Source organism: Aquarana catesbeiana, linkage group LG03, assembly GCF_042186555.1.
Source record: "Aquarana catesbeiana isolate 2022-GZ linkage group LG03, ASM4218655v1, whole genome shotgun sequence".
Classification (NCBI taxonomy): Eukaryota; Metazoa; Chordata; class Amphibia; order Anura; family Ranidae; genus Aquarana; species Aquarana catesbeiana.
The window spans coordinates 180323209-180343639 of NC_133326.1; the positions used below are offsets into that span (position 1 = coordinate 180323209).

Consider the following 20431-nt stretch of genomic DNA (forward strand, 5'->3'; position numbering starts at 1 on the left):
AGGGGGGTCTGTCCTGGGGGGTCTGTACTAATGGAGGGGGGTCTGTCCTGGGGGGTCATTACTAATGGAGGGGGGTCTGTCCTGGGGGTCTATACTAATGGAGGGGGGCTCTGTCCTGGGGGTCTATACTAATGGGGGGTCTGTCCTGGGGGGTCTGTACTAATGGGGGGGTCTGTCCTGGGGGTCTGTAGTAATGGAGGGGGGTCTGTCCTGGGGGGTCTGTACTAATGGAGGGGGGTCTGTACTAATGGAGGGGGGTCTGTCCTGGGGGGTCATTACTAATGGAGGGGGGTCTGTCCTGGGAGGTCTGTACTAATGGAGGGGGGTCTGTCCTGGGGGGTCATTACTAATGGAGGGGGGTCTGTCCTGGGGGTCTATACTAATGGAGGGGGGCTCTGTCCTGGGGGTCTATACTAATGGGGGGTCTGTCCTGGGGGGTCTGTACTAATGGGGGGGTCTGTCCTGGGGGTCTGTAGTAATGGAGGGGGGTCTGTCCTGGGGGGTCTGTACTAATGGAGGGGGGTCTGTACTAATGGAGGGGGGTCTGTCCTGGGGGGTCATTACTAATGGAGGGGGGTCTGTCCTGGGGAGTCTGTACTAATGGAGGAGGGGTCTGTCTTGGGGGGGTCTGTCCTGGGGGGTTATTACTAATGGAGGGGGGTCTGTTCTGGGGGTTTGTACTAATGGAGGGGGGTCTGTCCTGGGGGGTCTGTACTAATGGAGGAGGGGTCTGTCTTGGGGGGTCTGTCCTGGGGGGTTATTACTAATGGAGGGGGGTCTGTTCTGGGGGTCTGTACTAATGGAGGGGGTCTGTCCTGGGGGGTCTGTACTAATGGAGGGGGGTCTGTCCTGGGGGGTCATTACTAATGGAGGGGGGTCTGTCCTGGGGGGTCATTACTAATGGAGGGGGGTCTGTATTAATGGAGGGGGGTCTGTCCTGGGGGTCATTACTAATGGAGGGGGGTCTGTCCTGGGGGGTTTATACTAATGGAGGGGGGGTCTGTGCTAATGGAGGGGGGCTCTGTCCTGGGGGTCTGTGCTAATGGGGGGTCTGTCCTGGGGGGTCTGTAGTAATGAAGGGGGATCTGTCCTGGGGGTCATTACTAATGGAGGGGGGTCTGTACTAATGGAGGGGGTCTGTCCTGGGGGGTCATTACTAATGGAGGGGGGTCTGTCCTGGGGGGGTCATTACTAATGGAGGGGGGTCTGTCCTGGGGGGTCATTACTAATGGAGGGGGGTCTGTCCTGGGGGTCTATACTAATGGAGGGGGGTCTATACTAATGGGGGGGTCTGTCCTGGGGGGTCTGTACTAATGGGGGTCTGTCCTGGGGGTCTGTAGTAATGGAGGGGGGTCTGTCCTGGGGGGTCTGTACTAATGCAGGGGGGTCTGTACTAATGGAGGGGGGTCTGTCCTGGGGGGTCATTACTAATGGAGGGGGGTCTGTCCTGGGGGTCTGTACTAATGGAGGGGGGTCTGTCCTGGGGGGTGATTACTAATGGAGGGGGTCTGTACTAATGGAGGGGGGTCTGTCCTGGGGGGTCATTACTAATGGAGGGGGGTCTGTCCTGGGGGGTCATTACTAATGGAGGGGGGTCTGTATTAATGGAGGGGGGGTCTGTCCTGGGAGGTCATTACTAATGGAGGGGGGTCTGTCCTGGGGGTCTATACTAAGGGAGGGGGGTCTGTGCTAATGGAGGGGGGCTCTGTCCTGGGGGTCTGTACTAATGGGGGGTCTGTCCTGGGGGTCTGTAGTAATGAAGGGGTTCTGTCCTGGGGGTCATTACTAATGGAGGGGGGTCTGTACTAATGGAGGGGGGTCTGTCCTGGGGGGTCATTACTAATGGAGGGGGGTCTGTCCTAGGGGGTCTGTACTAATGGAGGGGTCTGTCCTGGGGGGTCTGTAATAATGAAGGGGGGTCTGTCCTGGGGTCATTACTAATGGAGGGGGGTCTGTGCTAATGGAGGGGGGCTCTGTCCCGGGGGGTCTGTAATAATGGGGGGGGTCTGTCCAGGGGGGTCTGTAATAATGAAGGGGGGTCTGTCCTGGGGTCATTACTAATGGAGGGGGGTCTATCCTGGGGGGTCATTACTAATGGAGGGGGGTCTGTCCTGGGGGGTCTGTACTAATGGAGGGGGGTCTGTCCTGGGGGGTCATTACTAATGTAGGGGGGTCTGTCCTGGGGGGTCTATACTAATGGAGGGGGGCTCTGTCCGGGGGGTCTATACTAATGGGGGGGCCTGTCCTGGAGGGGTCTGTAGTAATGAAGGGGAGTCTGTCCTGGGGGTCTATACTAATGGAGGGGGTCTGTACTAATGGAGGGGGGCTCTGTCCTGGGGGGTCTGTATTAATGGGGGGGTCTGTCCTGGGGGGGCTGTAGTAATGGAGGGGGGTCTCTCCTGGGGGTCTGTACTAATAAAGGGGGGGTCTGTCCTGGGGGGTTATTACTAATGGAGGGGGGTCTGTCCTGGGGGGTCTGTACTAATGGTGGAGGGGTCTGTCTCGGGGGGTCTGTCCTGGGGGGTCATTACTAATGAAGGGAGGGTCTGTCCTTGGGGTCTGTACTAATGGAGGGGGGTCTGTACTAATGGAGGGGGGTCTGTCCTGGGGGGTCATTACTAATGGAGGGGGGTCTGTCCTAGGGGGTCTGTACTAATGGGGGGGTCTGTCCTGGGGGGTCTGTAATTATGAAGGGGGGTCTGTCCTGGGGTCATTACTAATGGAGGGGGGTCTGTGCTAATGGAGGGGGGCTCTGTCCTGGGGGTCTGTAATAATGGGGGGGCTCTGTCCTGGGGGGTCTGTAATAATGAAGGGGGGTCTGTCCTGGGGTCATTACTAATGGAGGGGGGTCTGTCCTGGGGGGTCATTACTAATGGAGGGGGGTCTGTCCTGGGGGGTCTGTACTAATGGAGGGGGGTCTGTCCTGGGGGGTCATTACTAATGTAGGGGGGTCTGTCCTGGGGGGTCTATACTAATGGAGGGGGGCTCTGTCCGGGGGGTCTATACTAATGGGGGGCCTGTCCTGGGGGTCTGTAGTAATGAAGGGGAGTCTGTCCTGGGGGTCTATACTAATGGAGGGGGTCTGTACTAATGGAGGGGGGGCTCTGTCCTGGGGGGTCTGTATTAATGGGGGGGTCTGTCCTGGGGGGGCTGTATTAATGGAGGGGGGTCTGTCCTGGGGGGTCTGTACTAATGGAGGGGGGTCTGTACTAATAAAGGGGGGGTCTGTCCTGGGGGGTTATTACTAATGGAGGGGGGTCTGTCCTGGGGGGTCTGTACTAATGGAGGAGGGGTCTGTCTTGGGGGGTCTGTCCTGGGGGGTCATTACTAATGAAGGGAGGGTCTGTCCTGGGGGTCTGTACTAATGGAGGGGGGTCTGTCCTGGGGGGTCTATACTAATGGAGGGGTGTCTGTACTAATTGAGGGGGGTCTGTACTAATGGGGGGGGTCTGTCTTGGGAGGGTCTGTACTAATGGGGGTCTGTACTAATGGAGGTGTGGTTTGTCCTGTGGGGGTCTGTACTAATGGAGGGGGAGATCTGTCCTGGGGGGTCTGTACTAATGGAGGGTGGTTTTCCTGGGGGGGGTCTGTACTGAGTAAGGTCTGTACTGAGGGAGGGGTTTATACTTAGTGCGGGTTCTGCACTGATGGAGGGGGGTCTATATTTAGTGGAGGGGGGTCTGTACTGAGGGGCGACTATAGTTGGTGGAAGGGGGTGACCCCAACCCTATGCAGCTGCGGGCTCTTCTTTCCCCCCTCCCTCTCCCCCTCCCTCTCCCTCTCGCACGCGCTGCTGTACTAGTGAGCGGTGCTTGCCAGCACAGCTGCCCACTATGTATCTTCCCCCGCCTTCATATGCCCAGGAAAATAGAAAAAGGAGCAGAGAAGAGGATTGTGGGACATATAGTCCCGAGGACTGGCAGCCCCACTGTAACACGGAAACTGCAGCCCACACAGCATGCTCAGCTGAATGGGAGAGAGAGAGACAGGAGCCTGGGAAAGCTTTCGGGGAAGTACACCCAGAGGGAGAGAACAGTGCTGAGAGAACACCATCAGAGCAAGAACCCCGCTGCCCTGCGCCACGAGAGGGAAAGCCACACAACCTAGAGCCGTCCCTGGCGGAGAAAGGAATGGAGTCATTGCAGGAATACAGATCTGGGTGCTACCCAGCGGAGTCACCACAGGCAATTCAGAGTGAGCAGACTCCTGATCAGAGGAACCGTTGCTGTATCGCTGGGTCAGGTGAGAGGGCCGATCGGCCATTATCTACTAACATCCATAGGAACTGCAGTCTCTGGCCATCTCCTGTATTATATCTGCAGTCTCCGACCATCTACTGTACTATGTCTGCAGTCTCTGATCATCTTCTGTAGTATGTCTGCAATCTCTGGCCATCTCCTGTACTATGTCTGCAGTCTCTGACCATATCTGTACTATGTCTGCAGTCTCTGATCATCTCCTGTACTATGTCTGCAGTCCCTGGCCATCTCCTGTACCATGTCTGCAGTCTCTGACCATCTCCTGTACTATATCTGCAGTCTCTGATCATCTCCTGTATTATGTCTGCAGTCTCTGATCATCTCCATGAGGTCCATAAATATTGGGACATCGACACAATTCTAATCTTTTTCTTTCTATACACCACCACAATAGATTTGAAATGAAACGAACAAGATGTGCTTTAACTGTAGACTTTCAGCTTTAACTTGAGGGTATTTACATCAAAATCAGGTGCACAGTGTAGGAATTAAAACAATTTGTATATGTGCCTCCCACTTTTTAAGGGACCAAAAGTAATGGGACAATTGGCTGCTCAGCTGTTCCATGGCCAGGTGTGTTATTCTCTCATTATCCCATTTACAAGGAGCAGATAAAAGGTCCAGAGTTCATTTCAAGTGTGCCATTTGCATTTGGAATCTGTTGCTGTCAACTCTCAATATGAGATCCGAAGAGATGTCGCTATCAGTGAAGCCAGCCATCATTAGGGTTAAAAAACAAAACAAACCCATCAGAGAGATAGCAAATACATTAGGTGTGGCCAAATCAACTGTTTGGAACATCCTTAAAAAAAAAAATGCACCGGTGAGCTCAGCAACGCCAAAAGACCTGGAAGACCACGGAAAACAACTGTGGTGGATGACCGAAGAATTCTTTCCCTGGTGAAGAAAACATCCTTCACAACAGTTGGCCAGATCAAGAACACTCTCCAGGAGGTAGGTGTATATGTGTCAAAGTCAACAATCAAGAGAAGACTTCACCAGAGTGAATACAGAGGGTTCACCACAAGATGTAAACCATTGGTGAGACTCAAAAACAGGAAGGCCAGATTAGAGTTTGCCAAACATCTAAAAAAGCCTTTACAGTTCTGGAACAACATCCTATGGACAGATGAGACCCAGATCAACTTGTACCAGAGTGATGGGAAGAGAAGAGTGTGGAGAAGGAAAGGAACTGCTCACGATCCAAAGCATACCACCATATCAGTGAAGCATGGTGGTGGTAGTGTCATGGCGTGGGCATGTATGGCTGCCAAGGGAACTGGTTCTCTTGTATTTATTGATTATGTGACTGCTGACAAAAGCAGCAGGATGAATTCTGAAGTGTTTCGGGCAATATTTTCTGCTCATATTCAGCAAAATGCTTCAGAACTCATTGGACGGTGCTTCACAGTGCAGATGGACAATGACCCAAAGCATACTGCGAAAGAGTTTTTTAAGGGAAAGAAGTGAAATGTTATGCAATGGCCAAGTCAATCACCTGACCTGAATCTGATTGAGCGTGCATTTCACTTGCTGAAGACAAAACTGAAGGGAAAATGCCCCAAGAACAAGCAGGAACTGAAGACAGTCGCAGCAGAGGTCTGGCAGAGCATCATAAGGGATGAAACACAGCATCTGGTGATGTCTATGCGTTCCAGACTTCAGGCTGTAATTGACTGCAAAGGATTTGCAACCAAGTATTAAAAAGTGAAAGTTTGATGGATTGTAAATCTGTCCCATTACTTTTGGTCCCTTAAAAAGTGGGAGGCACATATACAAACTGTTGTAATTCCCACACCGTTCACCTGATTTGGATGTAAATACCCTAAAGCACATCTTGTTCGTTTTGTTTTAAATCCATTGTGGTGGTATATAGAGCAAAAAAGATTAGAATTGTGTCGATGTCCCAGTATTTATGGACCTGACTGTATATATATATTCAGTTTAGCTAGATCTGTTCCTGTTATTCTCTTCCTAATATACTTACAGGCAGGCAGCTGCAGTATTTTCAGCCAGTGTACTGTATCCTGTGCAGTGTGCAACTAAAGCTAACTGCAGACAATTGCTGGTGTTCTCTTTCTAATAATACCTCAGGCAGGCAGCTGCAGTATTTTCAGTCAGTGTATTGTGTATATATATGCATCCCAGGTGTTGTGTATATATATATATATATATATATATATATATATATATATATATATATATATATATATATATATATATATATATATATATACATATATATACTCTGTATTCAGTTTAGCTAGATCCGTTCCTGTTATTCTCTTCCTAATATACTTGCAGGCAGCTGCAGTATTTTCAGTCAGTGTACTGTACTGTATCCTGTGCACAGTGTGCAACTAAAACTAACTGCAGACAATTGCTGGTGTTCTCTTTCTAATAATACCTCAGGCAGACAGCTGCAGTATTTTCAGTCAGTGTACTGTATCCTGTGCACAGTGTGCAACTAAAGCTAACTGCAGACAATTGCTGGTGTTCTCTCTCTATTAATACCTCAGGCAGGCATCTGCAGTATTTTCAGTCAGTGTACTGTATCCTGTGCGCAGTGTGCAACTAAAGCTAACTGCAGACAATTGCTGGTGTTCTCTTTCTAATAATACCTCAGGCAGGCATCTGCAGTATTTTCAGTCAGTGTACTGTATCTTGTGCGCAGTGTGCAACTAAAGCTAACTGCAGACAATTGCTGGTGTTCTCTTTCTAATAATACCTCAGGCAGGCAGCTGCAGTATTTTCAGTCAATGTACTGTATCCTGTGCGCAGTGTGCAACTAAAGCTAACTGCAGACAATTGCTGGTGTTCTCTTTCTATTAATACCTCAGGCAGGCAGCTGCAGTATTTTCAGTCAGTGTACTGTATCCTGTGCAGTGTGCAACTAAAGCTAACTGCAGACAGTTGCTGGTGTTCTCTTTCTAATAATACCCCAGGCAGGCAGCTGCAGTATTTTCAGTCAGTGTACTATATTCTGTGCACAGTGTGCAACTAAAGCTAACTGCAGACAATTGCTGGTGTTCTCTTCCTAATAATACCACAGGCAGGCAGCTGCAGTATTTTCAGTCAGTGTACTGTATCCTGTGCGCAGTGTGCAACTAAAGCTAACTGCAGACAATTGCTGGTGTTCTCTTTCTAATAATACCTCAGGCAGGCAACTGCAATATTTTCAGTCAGTGTACTGTATCCTGTGCACAGTGTGCAACTAAAGCTAACTGCAGACAATTGCTGGTGTTCTCTTTCTAATAATACCACAGGCAGAAAGGGGATTCAGCTAGCTGAAGTATAATCAGTATATATATACATCCCAGCTTTGTGCAGCTACAGCTCACTGCAGGCCATTCCTTGTGTACCTATTCTAATACATCAAAGACATTATGTCTGGAAGGCCAACAAGGAGAGGCAGACAGTCACAGGCCAATAAAAGAGGGCAAGCAAGCTCTGTGCCTAGAGGCAACAGTGCTGGTCGTGGACACGGTGCATCCTCATCAGCACATGGCCGTGGGGCATGCTTGTCCTTTTTCTCGGCAGCTGGCCATGTTGAGCCACAACATGCTGAAGAGTTGGTAGAGTGGATGACCAAGCCATCCTCATCCTCCTCATCCTCTGTCACCCAGGCTACCTTGGCTGTCAATGCAGGTGCCAAAGCGGCCTATTCTTTGGACTCAAGGTCATCATCAGTTACTCCTTCCCTAGCTCCACCGGAGGAGTCCCCCGAACTGTTCGACCACAGTGTCGGGTACATGCTGCAGGAGGATGCGCAGCGTTTTGAAGGCTCCGATGATGGTACCCAGCTTGAGGAAGGCAGTAACGTGAGCCCAGAGAGAGGGGTTGCCCAAGAAGGACAACAAACTGGCAGTCATGTTCCCCCAGCTGCAGCATACTGCCAGGTTTGCTCCAGTGACGAGGAGGGAGGGGATGATGAGCTCACTGACTCTATGTGGGTGCCTGATAGGAGAGAGAAGGAGGAGGAGGCACATCTCCAACGAGGCAGGATGCCCTCCAGGGGCCAGCTTAAGGGCAGCCAGCTGACTGCATCACACCGCAGAGCTCCGCAAGTGCAGGGCGCTGGTGACTCTGCGCGTTATTCCAAAAGTTCTTTGGTGTGGGCCTTTTTTGAGATGTATGCAGCAGATCGCACCATTGCTATTTGCAACATATGTCTGAAGCGTATCAAGCATGGACTAGACATCAAGCGCTTGGGCACCACATGCTTAATCAGACATATGTTGAGCTCCTATGAAGCCCGTTGGCAACACTACCTAAAAGACCCACACAAAAGAACAAGGCGGACCTTTCCTTGCTCCTCCTCATCAGCTGGGATCTCCAACCCTACCTTCAGTCCTCTCAGAAACTTGCACTGTGAGGAATGAAGGTGTAGAATTAGGTGTGCCACTGCCAAGTACTTGCGGGCAATCTGCTATCGGTACACCAACGTCCAATTCTAGCAGGCAGATTTCCCTACCCCAGTTGCTCCACCGGCGAAAGAAGTTCGCTCCCAGCCATCCACATGCCCAGCAGTTGAATGCTAGCTTGGCTAAATTGCTACCACTTCAACTTCTGCCTTTTCAGTTGGTAGATTCTGCCCCCTTCCGTGAGTTTGTGGAATGTGCGGTACCTCAGTGGCAGATTCCCAAACGCCACTTTTTTTCACGGAAGGCGATTCCGGCTCTCTACCGGCATGTGGAAGGCAATGTCCATGCCTTGCTGGACAGGGCGGTCAGCGGTAAGGTGCATATTACCTCTGACTCATGGTCCAGCAGGCATGGACAGGGACGTTACCTAACTTTTTTTAGATCAAATCCTTTTTTATTCTTGCTTTTTCAAATTATACATAGTACAACAAAATAACATAAAAAGATTACACCAATACAACCTTTAATATCCCATAACACAACTAATTTCATCCTAATCCAATTAATTTACCCGAGCGTTTTTAACCTTGTTTCTATAATATTTAGGATCTCAGTCCAATACCTGACCAATTTCGGACATCTCCACATTAAGTGTATAAGATCGCCTGTCTCTGAGCATCTAGGGCATTTGTCATCTGGTCTTCGACCAAATCTGTGCAGCCTCTTGGGGGTATAGTAGGCTCTGTGCACCAACAGGAGGTGTGAAGCCCGCTGCGATGGAGAGAGGGACACCAGTGGGCCAAGCCCCAAAACTCTCTTCCACTGATCTTCCCCCAGCTCCCCCACATCAGCCTCCCACGCCTCCCTGGTGCGCGAGAGTGGTTCTAGGTTCGTCGCCCTGGCCGTTAGTTGATCATAAATTCCTGATATCAGGCCCTTAAGGTTAGTTACCCTTACCACCTTATTAAGAAGCGCCGCACTGCACCATTCCAATGCCTTGGTCTTAAATTGTTTATCTAAAGCGCGCCTGATCTGGAGATAAAAATAAAATGTTTCTTTTGGCATTCCAAACTCCCGTCGCAGGTCCGCAAAAGACTTTAGAATATTACCTGCGAATAACTCGGCCAGCCTGGTTATGCCCAGCCTTTCCCACAGCCTGTTTATTCCTATAGAATGTAATTCTTGCAGCTGCCAATTCTGCCATAATGGAGACAACTCCGTGAAGCCCCTATATGCCATCTCAGTCTTCACTAATTGCCAGACTTTGGTAACTAATTTGTATGTTGGGAGTGCACATCTTAAAGACCCCGCTTCCAGTGCCCCTGCTAAGGATTTGTGCGGCTTACCTGATAACATAATTCCTACGTTAGAGTTCGCCTCTCCCTCACATTCACACCCACCCAGATGTTGCAGCTGGGCCGCCAAAAAATACCTATATGGATGCGGAACCAGTAATCCCCCCTCCCTGGTAGGGCGTTGCAAGGTTTGAAGGCTAATCCTGGCCTGACCCTTCCTCCATATCAACTCCCGGAAAAGGGCATTGATTTTTACAAACCAGTCTCTCCCAATCCAAACTGGCGAGTTATGTAAAATATACATTAATTGTGGCATCCAGATCATCTTAATCAGATTTACACGGACTGCAACCGATAGGGGGAGTTGGTTCCAGACGTCTTTTTTCCTTTTAAATTTATCTAATAGCGGGGCTAAATTGTCCCTAATATAATGACTTGGGTTATTATCCAAGACTATACCTAAGTATTTAAGCTTATCCACCACCCTAATGCAGGGGATCCCCTGCAGGAGAGAGCCTATAATCGAGTCAATCGGGAGAAGCATAGACTTCTCCCAGTTGACTATCAACCCTGAGATCCTCCCAAATCCTTCCACCAACTGCATTGCCCTTACTAATGATGGCCCCATGTCCCCCAAAAATAACAGAACGTTGTCAGCGTATAACGCTATTCTTTCCTCACCCCCTGTTCTTCTATAACCCTGCAGACCGGTTGCGTTTCTTACCACCTCCGCAAAAGGCTCCATTGCTAGGGCGAACAACAGGGGTGATAACGGGCACCCCTGCCTGGTTCCCCTCTCCAGGGAGATCCGTTCTGAATATACATTATTTATTTTTAATCTAGCATTGGGTTGATGGTATAATATTTTAAGCCAATTTATAAATAGAGGGCCGAACCCATATCTTTCCATTACCCACCATAAATACCCCCATTCTAGAGTGTCAAAAGCCTTGGCAATATCCAAAGACAGGACAGCTCTGGAACCTGCATTTACTACCGGTGTCTGGAGATTCAAATAGGTCTGTTTTTACTAGTGGACCTGTTCTTTATAAACCCAGATTGATCTGGGTGGATCAGAGAGGAGATACATTTGTTTAACCTGGTTGCCAGGACTTTGGTCAAAATCTTGACATCAGTACCCAGCAACGAGATTGGTCTATATGATGAAGTATCTAATTGGTCCTTCCCCTCTTTCTGGATTAATACAATTGTGGCTTCAGACATTGATGATGGTAATCTACCAGTTGTAGCTGACCAGTTCAATGTTATCAGGAGTTCGGGAGCCAACACCTCCCCATACTGTTTATAAACTTCAGCGGGCAGTCCATCGGGGCCTGGGGACTTCTGGTTCAGCATTTCCACTATTGCTCGCCGGAGTTCCTCCAGTGTTATTGGAGCATCCAGACTATTCATGTCTGCATCCAGCAATACCGGAGTTTAATACCTTCCAGGAACTTCACCATCTCACCCCATTCTGGGTAGAGTCGCGACTTATATAACTCGCTATAATATTCTGTAAATATTCCATTAACTACCAGAGGATCTGATGAAATTTCTCCTTCATTTGTCTTAATCATAGGAATTGTTGAAGAGGGTGAATTAGTTCTGGCCAACAAGGCCAGCGTCCGACCTACTCTTTCCCCCTCCTCAAAGTTCCTCTGCCTCTGGAAAGCTTTCCTATTTTCTGCTCTTCTAATTTCTTCCGTTTTATATTCTTGTTGCATCATTACCCAAGTTTCTCGATTTTCTGGGGATGGCTCTAACACATACTTTCTTTCTGACTCCAGGACCTCCTCTCTAATAAGCTCTCCCCTTGCCCTTGTTTGCCCTTGTTTGCTTCTTTATTTTTGAAATTTAGGGGGGGAGGTATGTTTTCCCTTCTCTCCCCCCCCCTTCCCTTGTAACCCTCTCACCCCGAAGGCCAATAAGACCCCCATCACCAACCTTAACGTTACTCTCATCCTTCACTACTTCACTCCACCCCTCTCCCTCCCATCCCCACCTGCTGCTGCTGCTGCAAAAAAAAAAGACAATCAAAAAGGAACATCCTATGTATAAAAGAGATTTCTTTTACACGTATACTATTTTATCTCTGTAAGTTCTTTCTGTTCTCTTCAAGCCAGTCCGTGACGCCTCTGACAGATTAAAAAAAAAGAGTTTTCCCAAAAGCCTCAATCCTCAGTCGCGCTGGGTATAGTAGAGCGTATGGGATATTATAGTTCCGTAAATTATGCTTAATGTCCAGAAAGCCAGCTCTTCTCCTTTGCAAATCCGGGGAGTAATCTGGGAATATTGAACACAACACTGCAACCCCTCACAGGTACTCTAGTTGGAGCGCAGGAATGAGCCCTGCTGCAAAGTATTGCATCAAAAATTGTAATTACAAGCCACTGTTAAACAGGGGCAGAAAAATTGCCACAACACTGCAACCCCTCACAGATGCTATAGTTGGAGCACAGGAATGAGACCTACTGCAAAGTATTGCATCAAAAATTGTAATTACACGCCCCTGTAAAACAGGGGCAGAAAAATTGGGCCTTAGCCACTGGTGGTGGTGCCCAGAACCAAAAATGTTCTTACAAGCTATCAGTATGAACATTGAGGAGGAAGAGGATTGTCACTCAGCATAACAGGATAGTCACTCAGCATCAGCATAGGCAGTCTTGAAGGGATCTCACATTAAAAAAAAAAAATATTCGGTTACATCAGCATCAGGTGCTTGGTAGCTGGTGATCAAAGATTGATTCATTTTTATGAAGGTCAGCCGATCGACTGATTCGGTGGACAGGCGCACCCTGTGATCAGTTACAAAGCCTCCAGCAGCACTGAATGTGTGTTCCGAAAGAACGCTGGATGCAGGACAGGCCAGTAGCTCAGTTGCATACTGTGCAAGCTCTGGCCAGTGATCCATCCTTAAGACCCAGTAACCCAGAGGATTTTCGATGGGAAAGGTGTCCAAGTCTGATCTTGCCCCTAGGTACTCCTGCACCATGTGAATCAAACGCTGGCGATGGTTGCTGGAACCGATCATACCTTGGGGCTGCGGACTAAAAAATTGTCTGAATGCTTCGGTCAGACAGCCACCTTCTCCATCGCTCCTTCTGTGACTGACCGAAGCCTCAGCAACACGTTGTGCAGGAGGACCAGGAAATTGTAACCTCCCAGGCTGAAAAAGCGTTGCACAAACCTTTCTGCAAGGCCTCCCGAAGATGTTTCATCCTCTGCTCCCTCTACAACGGCAAGCTAAGGTCCGCAACCTTACCCTTGTAACGTGGATCAAGGAGGGTTGCCAGCCAGTAATGATCCCTCTTCTTGAAACCACGAATACGAGGATCCTTCCGCAGGCTTTGCAGGATCAGGGAGGCAATGCAGCGTAGGTTTGCTGAGGCATTCGGTCCAGAGTCCTCTGGGTCACTAAGGACGACACCTCCTCCCAGCCACGTACAAGTCCATGGGTTTCTTCAGACTGTAAATGATCCCTTGAAGACTGCTGCTGATGCTGAGTGCTAGGCCCCACCTCCTTGCTGACACAATCCACCTCCTCATCCTCTTCCTGTGTGATCGGCGGGCATGCAGGAACACTGTCTGGATAAAGGGGGCCTTGAGAGGTAAGGAAATCTTCCTCTTCCTGCCTCTGTACTGCCTCAAGTGCCCTGTCCATTATTCCACGCAGCGTGTGCTCCAACAGGTGAACAAGAGGGACAGTGTTGGCATAGGAGGGCATGCAACATGTCCCCATAGCCAGCCCCTGCACTTGGAGGAAGTGGGAGCCATCAAAAGAGAAAGCATTGTGTTGGAGTAAAAATTCAAGAGCCCTCAGAATAAACTTGTTATATTGGGTCTCATATTGTATACATTGAGAAAGTACACTGCATACTACCGCAAGGCCTTTGTCATGGGGAATTGCACTATAGAGTCCTTCGATATCTATAGCAACAAGTTGAGTATTTTCACCTACATGGATGTCATCAATGATTTGTAGTAAATGAATAGTTTCACGCACATAGAATGACATGCACGTTACAAAAGGTTTTAAATAATTGTCCACTACACGGCTCAAGTTTTCTGTTATACTGCCACACTCAGAAATGATAGGTCTGCCAGGGGGGTTGGTTTGATTCCCATGAAGTTTGGGTAGGCTAAAGAATGGCCACAATAGGGAAGCTGTTTCTAACAAATTCCCATGTATTCTTGGAGATAACGTTATGGTAGTATGATTCATCCACCATAAAGTAAAAATCCCTAATTCATTTTTCCAAGGTTGATTTAGGTATGGGGCGATACCATTCAGGGTTGGTGAGTATTTTGATACACATTTTGACATACTGGACATTATCCATAACCACAACATTGCCACCCTTATCAGAGGGTTTGATGACAATGTTATGGTTATGCACCAGGGCATTCAGGGCCCTCCCTTCATCAGCATTAAGATTAGGATCCAAATTAGGGGAATTTTGAAGTTTCTTAATGTCACTAGTTACTAACTTCAAGAAGGTTGATGCATTATGGTTAGGACTTGGAGGGGGGTAAAGGCTGGACTTCTTTTTAAGAGAAGGGTTTAAAGCTAGTATTTGGGGCAGTGGATATATTGTCCACTGCTACCAATAAGGTCTCTAAATCAGCTGAGTCAATAAGGTTTTCTGGGTCATTCTCTTCTAATGCCCTGTACACACGGTCGGACTTTCCGACAGAATATGTGCGATCGGAGCTTGTTGTCGGAAATTCCGACCGTGTGTGTGTTGAGCCAACATCCGTCGGAAAAAATCCATGGATTTTGTTGTCGGAATGTCCGATCAATGTCCGACCGTGTGTACGGGGCATAAGAGTGATATCAAATTATCAAGGGCCTCTTGTGGTTTTCTTTTTAGCATATAAGCTTTTGAGCAAAATATTTCTTATAATAAGGTGAATGTCCTTAATGGTTCCAAATTTGTCCAGACAAGCGTCTGGGCAAAAAGTGAGCCCACGTGAGAGCACATCCCTTTCATGCTGAGTTAAAGGATATAAAGAAAGATTTACCACATTTAACATAGTTTGTGCACATTTGATTTCTGTGTTTTGGGTAGGTGTGATTTGTACTGATGAGACTGTGTTCTGCCTCGCATTTGTTCTAAAAAAGTGCCTAGTGCTGGTTTGTGTTGATGTGAATGTGTAGTGGAAGATGTAGTATGTTCTATCATATATCTAGCTCATAGAGATTATAATGAATAAAGTACTGTACATGCAGATTTTAAAATTAAAAAATAATTATTTTGCAAAATAATATAATAAATAAAAAATGTGTAAAAGAAGAATAAGTATGTATTTGCATTCATGTTGTATGATTTATATTTCATCTGTTTCTTTATTAAATTATATTAGAAATTTGCCAAATAGGCCTATCAAAATCCCTGAAAATCTTGCTCCTGGAACAGTTGTCATAAAGTTACAAGCAACGGACCGAGATATTGGAGACACTGTGCACTATGAATTTTTCACAAGGTACCCTGGATTTTTCATAGATGAAGGTAAAACCCTATTAGAAGTGAAATATAACTGAAAACAACAAAAAGCACAGTACTGCTATAAAAAAAATGACAGATTGGCACATATAAACTTCCCAGATTGGATGACACTTAATTTTTAGTTGAACAGTGAGATGATTATTCTGCAGTAGTTCGATCATCCCATCATGTGTGAACTACATTTCTAATTTTTAATTTCCTCCATATATGATTGGGTATATCCAGCTGTAGCAGGTGGCACTGATTGTTCAGAAAAAACCTGACAGGCCCAAGAAAATGTTTGCCCAGGGTCCAATTTTAAAGACGGCCCTTCATATACAGCCAAGAGTACAGAGTCCAGTGGTTAGGAGAATGTCATGTACAGCCCAGCTTACAGTACGTAGCCCAGTAACCATAAGAATGTGACATTCATTAGGTGGTATATATTATACAGCAGTGGTCATCAACCCTGTCCTCAGGGCCCACTAACAGGCCTTGTTTTATGTATTACCTTGGAGAGATGTAGACTAGAATACTGCAATCACTGAGCAGCAAATGATATCACCTGTGATGCATTTCAGTTATCTTGCAAACCTGGCCTGTACATGGGCCCTAAGGATAGGGTTACTGCTATACAGCACAGCAGGCAGAGTATAGTGGTCATGGGTGAGGGATATACTGTACTATATAACATATAGAGTGCAATGGCCATGAGTATGTAACATACAACATAGTGGTCAGGAATATGCAATGAACATATATTTTATGCCACACTTTAAATACTCATGACTCATGACCACTGCAGTCTATATACTGTCCTTGCCCAAAGAGCTAGAAATCTGAAATAAAGTAGTTTCTTAACTAACCATAATTTCTCCTTATGCAGTTTATAATCTCTCCCTCACCTATCCCCGCAGCAGCTTCCTATACACTGACACTATTGCTGCTCTGCCCCTCCCCTTTATAGTGAGGGTGTTGGCTTATTTAAAAGCCCCCTTTCTTTGCCCTTCCAAACCTGCTGGCCATAGTTCAAAGTTCAAAGGTCATGCTTTACAAGTGAATTTGCACATACATTTTCCAAGATAGCAAATCTCAAACCTACAAGATTTGCCTCAAACCTACAGTAGTGACAAACAGGGCAAGGATTTTTGTCTTAGGCGAAGGTGTATTTTGCCACCCTCTCCACAACTGAAGTCCTCGAGCCATTTTTTAGATTTTTTAATTTTTTGTTTACATCCACTGCTTACCTCTGCTTTTGCGGCAGATCTCCACTGCTCACATTGAAACCCCTGCATCTCTCTTCCACAACTGCTTAACTCTGCACCCCTCTCCACTGCAGCTCACCTCAGCACCGTTCTTCCACCACTTCTCATCTCTGCACCCCTCTTCCACCACTGATCACCTGTGTACACTATGCAGTCATTAGCCACTACTGCTCATCTCTTCAATCCTTTTCTCACCTCTGCATCTCTCGTACGCCTCTTTCATCGCTGTTCACATTGCAACCCCTGCACCTTTCTTCCACCACCGATCAACTCTGCACGCCTCTCCACCATAGCTTACATCGGCATGCTTCTTTCACCACTCCTCACCTCTGCACCCCTTCTCCACCACTGCTCCCCATAGCTGTACACCTCTGCTGTCACATCTCTTTCCTTACAACATCTGTATCAGTGGCGTAACTAGAACCTTCAGGGCCCGGATGAAAGAAACCATGGAGGGCCCCCCTGACCCCCGGCTCTTTACTCCAAGCCTGATGGTGGAACATCAGGGCCCGGTCACAAGTGGGTGGCTGCATATAAAGTAACCGATTTCTCCATTCACCCCGCTTCTCCTCCTCTCCCTCCCACAGGCATTCAGCGGCCGCAGGAGGAAAATGGAGAGATGGGTTCCTCTATGTCAGTGTTTCTCATCTTTTTCCAGTCAGGGCACCCTTGAAGTATACCCCTAGGTGAATGGGGCTGCACTGCAACCACCCTGCAACTGTGTGCATTGCATACAGTTTCAGTATAGTGATGATGCATTTAAGGGGTTAAAACAGGCCATCAGTAGGCAACATATTGCCTCTTTACCAGCTGTCAAATGCCTCTGAAAAGTGATCTGAGCATGGATCGCTTTTCAGAGGAACAGCATTTTTTTGCTGGTACTATGAACAAGCAAAAAAAATTAAAAAATCGGTTCCGATTGTACAGGTATAGGGGGTCAGGATTAAAAGCATATACCTAAAATGTGCATACATAAATGTAAACACACACACACACACACACATATATATAAAAACACACACATTTATATATATATATATATATATATATATATATATATATATATATACCGTATATTTATATATAAATGCACATATGCACGCACATATAAATCAGTGGTGGCTGGTGGCAGGGGGGCGCAAGCAAACTGAAAAATTCAGGAAAAAAACTATCAATTGCAGGCACCGTGCCCATCAATTGCAGCCACTGTGCCCATCAAACTCCGCCACTGTGCCCATCAAACGCCACCACTGTGCCCATCAAATGCCACCACTGTGCCCATCAAATGCCACCACTGTGCCCTCAAATGTCACCACTGTGCCCATCAAATGCCACCACTGTGCCCATCAAACGCTGCCACTGTGCTCATTGAAGTCTGCCACTGTGCCCATTGAATTCTGCCACTGTGCCATCAAATGCCACCACTGTGCCCATCAAATGCCGCCACTATGCCCATTAAATACTGCCAGTGTGTCACCAAATGCTGCAACTGCCATCGAATGACGCCAGTGTGCCCATTAAATGCCGCCAGTGTGCCCATTAAATGCTGCCAGTGTGCCATCAAATGCTGCCACTGGAAATCCCCCCGGCGTCTGCCCGGAACTTACCCTCTCTCGGTGGTGCAGTGGGTGACGGCCACGAGTGGGGTCCTCCATGCGTCTCCTGCTGTCCTCATCTCCCGTCCTTTCCTCCTGATAGGCATCCAATAGCCCTGCAGACCCACACACCTGATTGGTGGAGAGGCGAATCAGAGTTAGGAAAATGAATATTAATTTGCTTTTCTAACACACCTGGGTGGACTGTGAGCGCCAAGCATGGCACTCGCAGTTCACCTATTTTGAAGCCTATTAGAACCTATGGCTCTAATCAGGTGCTTGAAACCCCCCCCCCGCTGTAATTCAGGTGCCTGAAAAGGGACCGGACACCTAAATATGGGGGTGACAGCGGTGGCCATGGATAGAATTTATCCATTGGTCATAGTGGTCATAGAGGGGGTGGTTGGAGAGTGGGGGCAGCGCCTGTGTGCCCTTATGGACGCACCGCCACTGATAAACACATGCACCTACATGCACACTCACATACATACATATGCATACATACATGCACACACACGTACATATGCACACACACACATGCATACATATGCACACACACATGCATACATACATGCACACACATACATACAAATGCACACACACATACATATGCACACACACATGCATACATACACATACATGCACACACACACATACATACATACATGCACACACATACATACATATGCACACACACATGCATACATACACATACATGCACACACACATACATACATTCACACACACATTATACAGTAGATAGATATTCTTATAAAAAAAGGGCAGACCTTTACCTTAGCTCTTCCTGCCGGGTACTGCACTGTAGGGGGAGACAAAGAGCACAGCCCACACTGCTTTAACTTTGATGAGCTCCCTGCACAGTCAGTGCCGATTACAGCTCGGCTAACAAACGAGGAGCTCAGTCTCAGCCGTTCCTCCTATAGAAGAGTACAGGGGGCCCTCAAGGGCTCCCTGCAGCAAGGGGCCCGGTCGCCATGGCGATCTCAGCGACCACTATAATTCCGCCACTGATCTGTATATATTACCAAGTGCATGTGGTCTTCTCTCTTTCTGTCTATGCAGTTGTCCTGCCTGTACACCATCACTCCACCTCCTTGCCTTAAAACAGCTGACTGCAGGCAGAGACATGTAAAAAACACGGCCAATGGCAGTGGCCTTAACACCATGGGTGCCATGCAAGAGATGCAGGACACATGCTCTGGGTGCCTGGTGCTAACAACAGCCATATCTAAGATTTTCCTGATCTGTATGCTTGTTCAGTTTCAGTAGCTTACAAATTATTGAAGTAACAGGATCGTCATAACAGTAAGATAACTAGAATTTCAGAAGGAGGTAGCAGCCTATGTAATTATTTTAGAAAATGTTTAATTTAAAACAAAATAAATCCCATATATCAAGAAACTGTGTGGTGTGGTTGGTCCAGAGCTTATCTCAGACGGTGGTAATGTTTGCATTATTACAGCCTCTGTCATCACGATACATAATCTTGAATCATGTGTTAATAGGCAAAATCCTTTACAAACCTTGTTTCCCCAAGTTACATAGTTACATAGTAGTTACATAGTAGGTGAGGTTGAAAAAAGACACAAGTCCATCAAGTCCAACCTATGTGTGTGATTATGTGTCAGTATTACATTACATATCCCTGTATATTGCGGTCATTCAGGTGATTATCTAATAGTTTCTTGAAGCTATCAATGCTCCCCGCTGAGACCACCGCCTGTGGAAGGGAATTCCACATCCTTGCCGCTCTTACAGTAAAGAACCCTCTACGTAGTTTAAGGTTAAACCTCTTTTCTTCTAATTGTAATGAGTGGCCACGAGTCTTATTAAACTCTCTTCTGCGAAAAAGTTTTATCCCTATTGTGAGGTCACCAGTACAGTATTTGTAAATTGAAATCATATCCCCTCTCAAGCGTCTCTTCTCCAGAGAGAATAAGTTCAGTGCTCGCAACCTTTCCTCATAACTAAGATCCTCCAGACCCTTTATTAGCTTTGTTGCCCTTCTTTGTACTCGATCCATTTCCAGTACGTCCCTCCTGAGGACTGGTGCCCAGAACTGGACAGCATACTCCAGGTGCGGGCGGACCAGAGTCTTGTAGAGCGGGAGAATTATCGTTTTATCTCTGCAGTTGATCCCCCTTTT

General features: G+C 47.3%; 1 protein-coding gene across 3 annotated transcripts in view; it reads left to right on the forward strand.

Annotated features, from left to right (window-relative positions):
• Positions 1-20431, forward strand: part of LOC141131834 (cadherin-related family member 4-like) — a 259551-nt gene that overhangs the window by 180348 nt on the left and 58772 nt on the right. For all 3 annotated transcript variants that reach the window (XM_073619568.1, XM_073619569.1, XM_073619570.1), the window contains one exon: positions 15283-15428. In XM_073619568.1, the coding sequence (XP_073475669.1) occupies positions 15283-15428 (146 nt within the window). The remainder of the gene's footprint in view (positions 1-15282; positions 15429-20431) is intronic.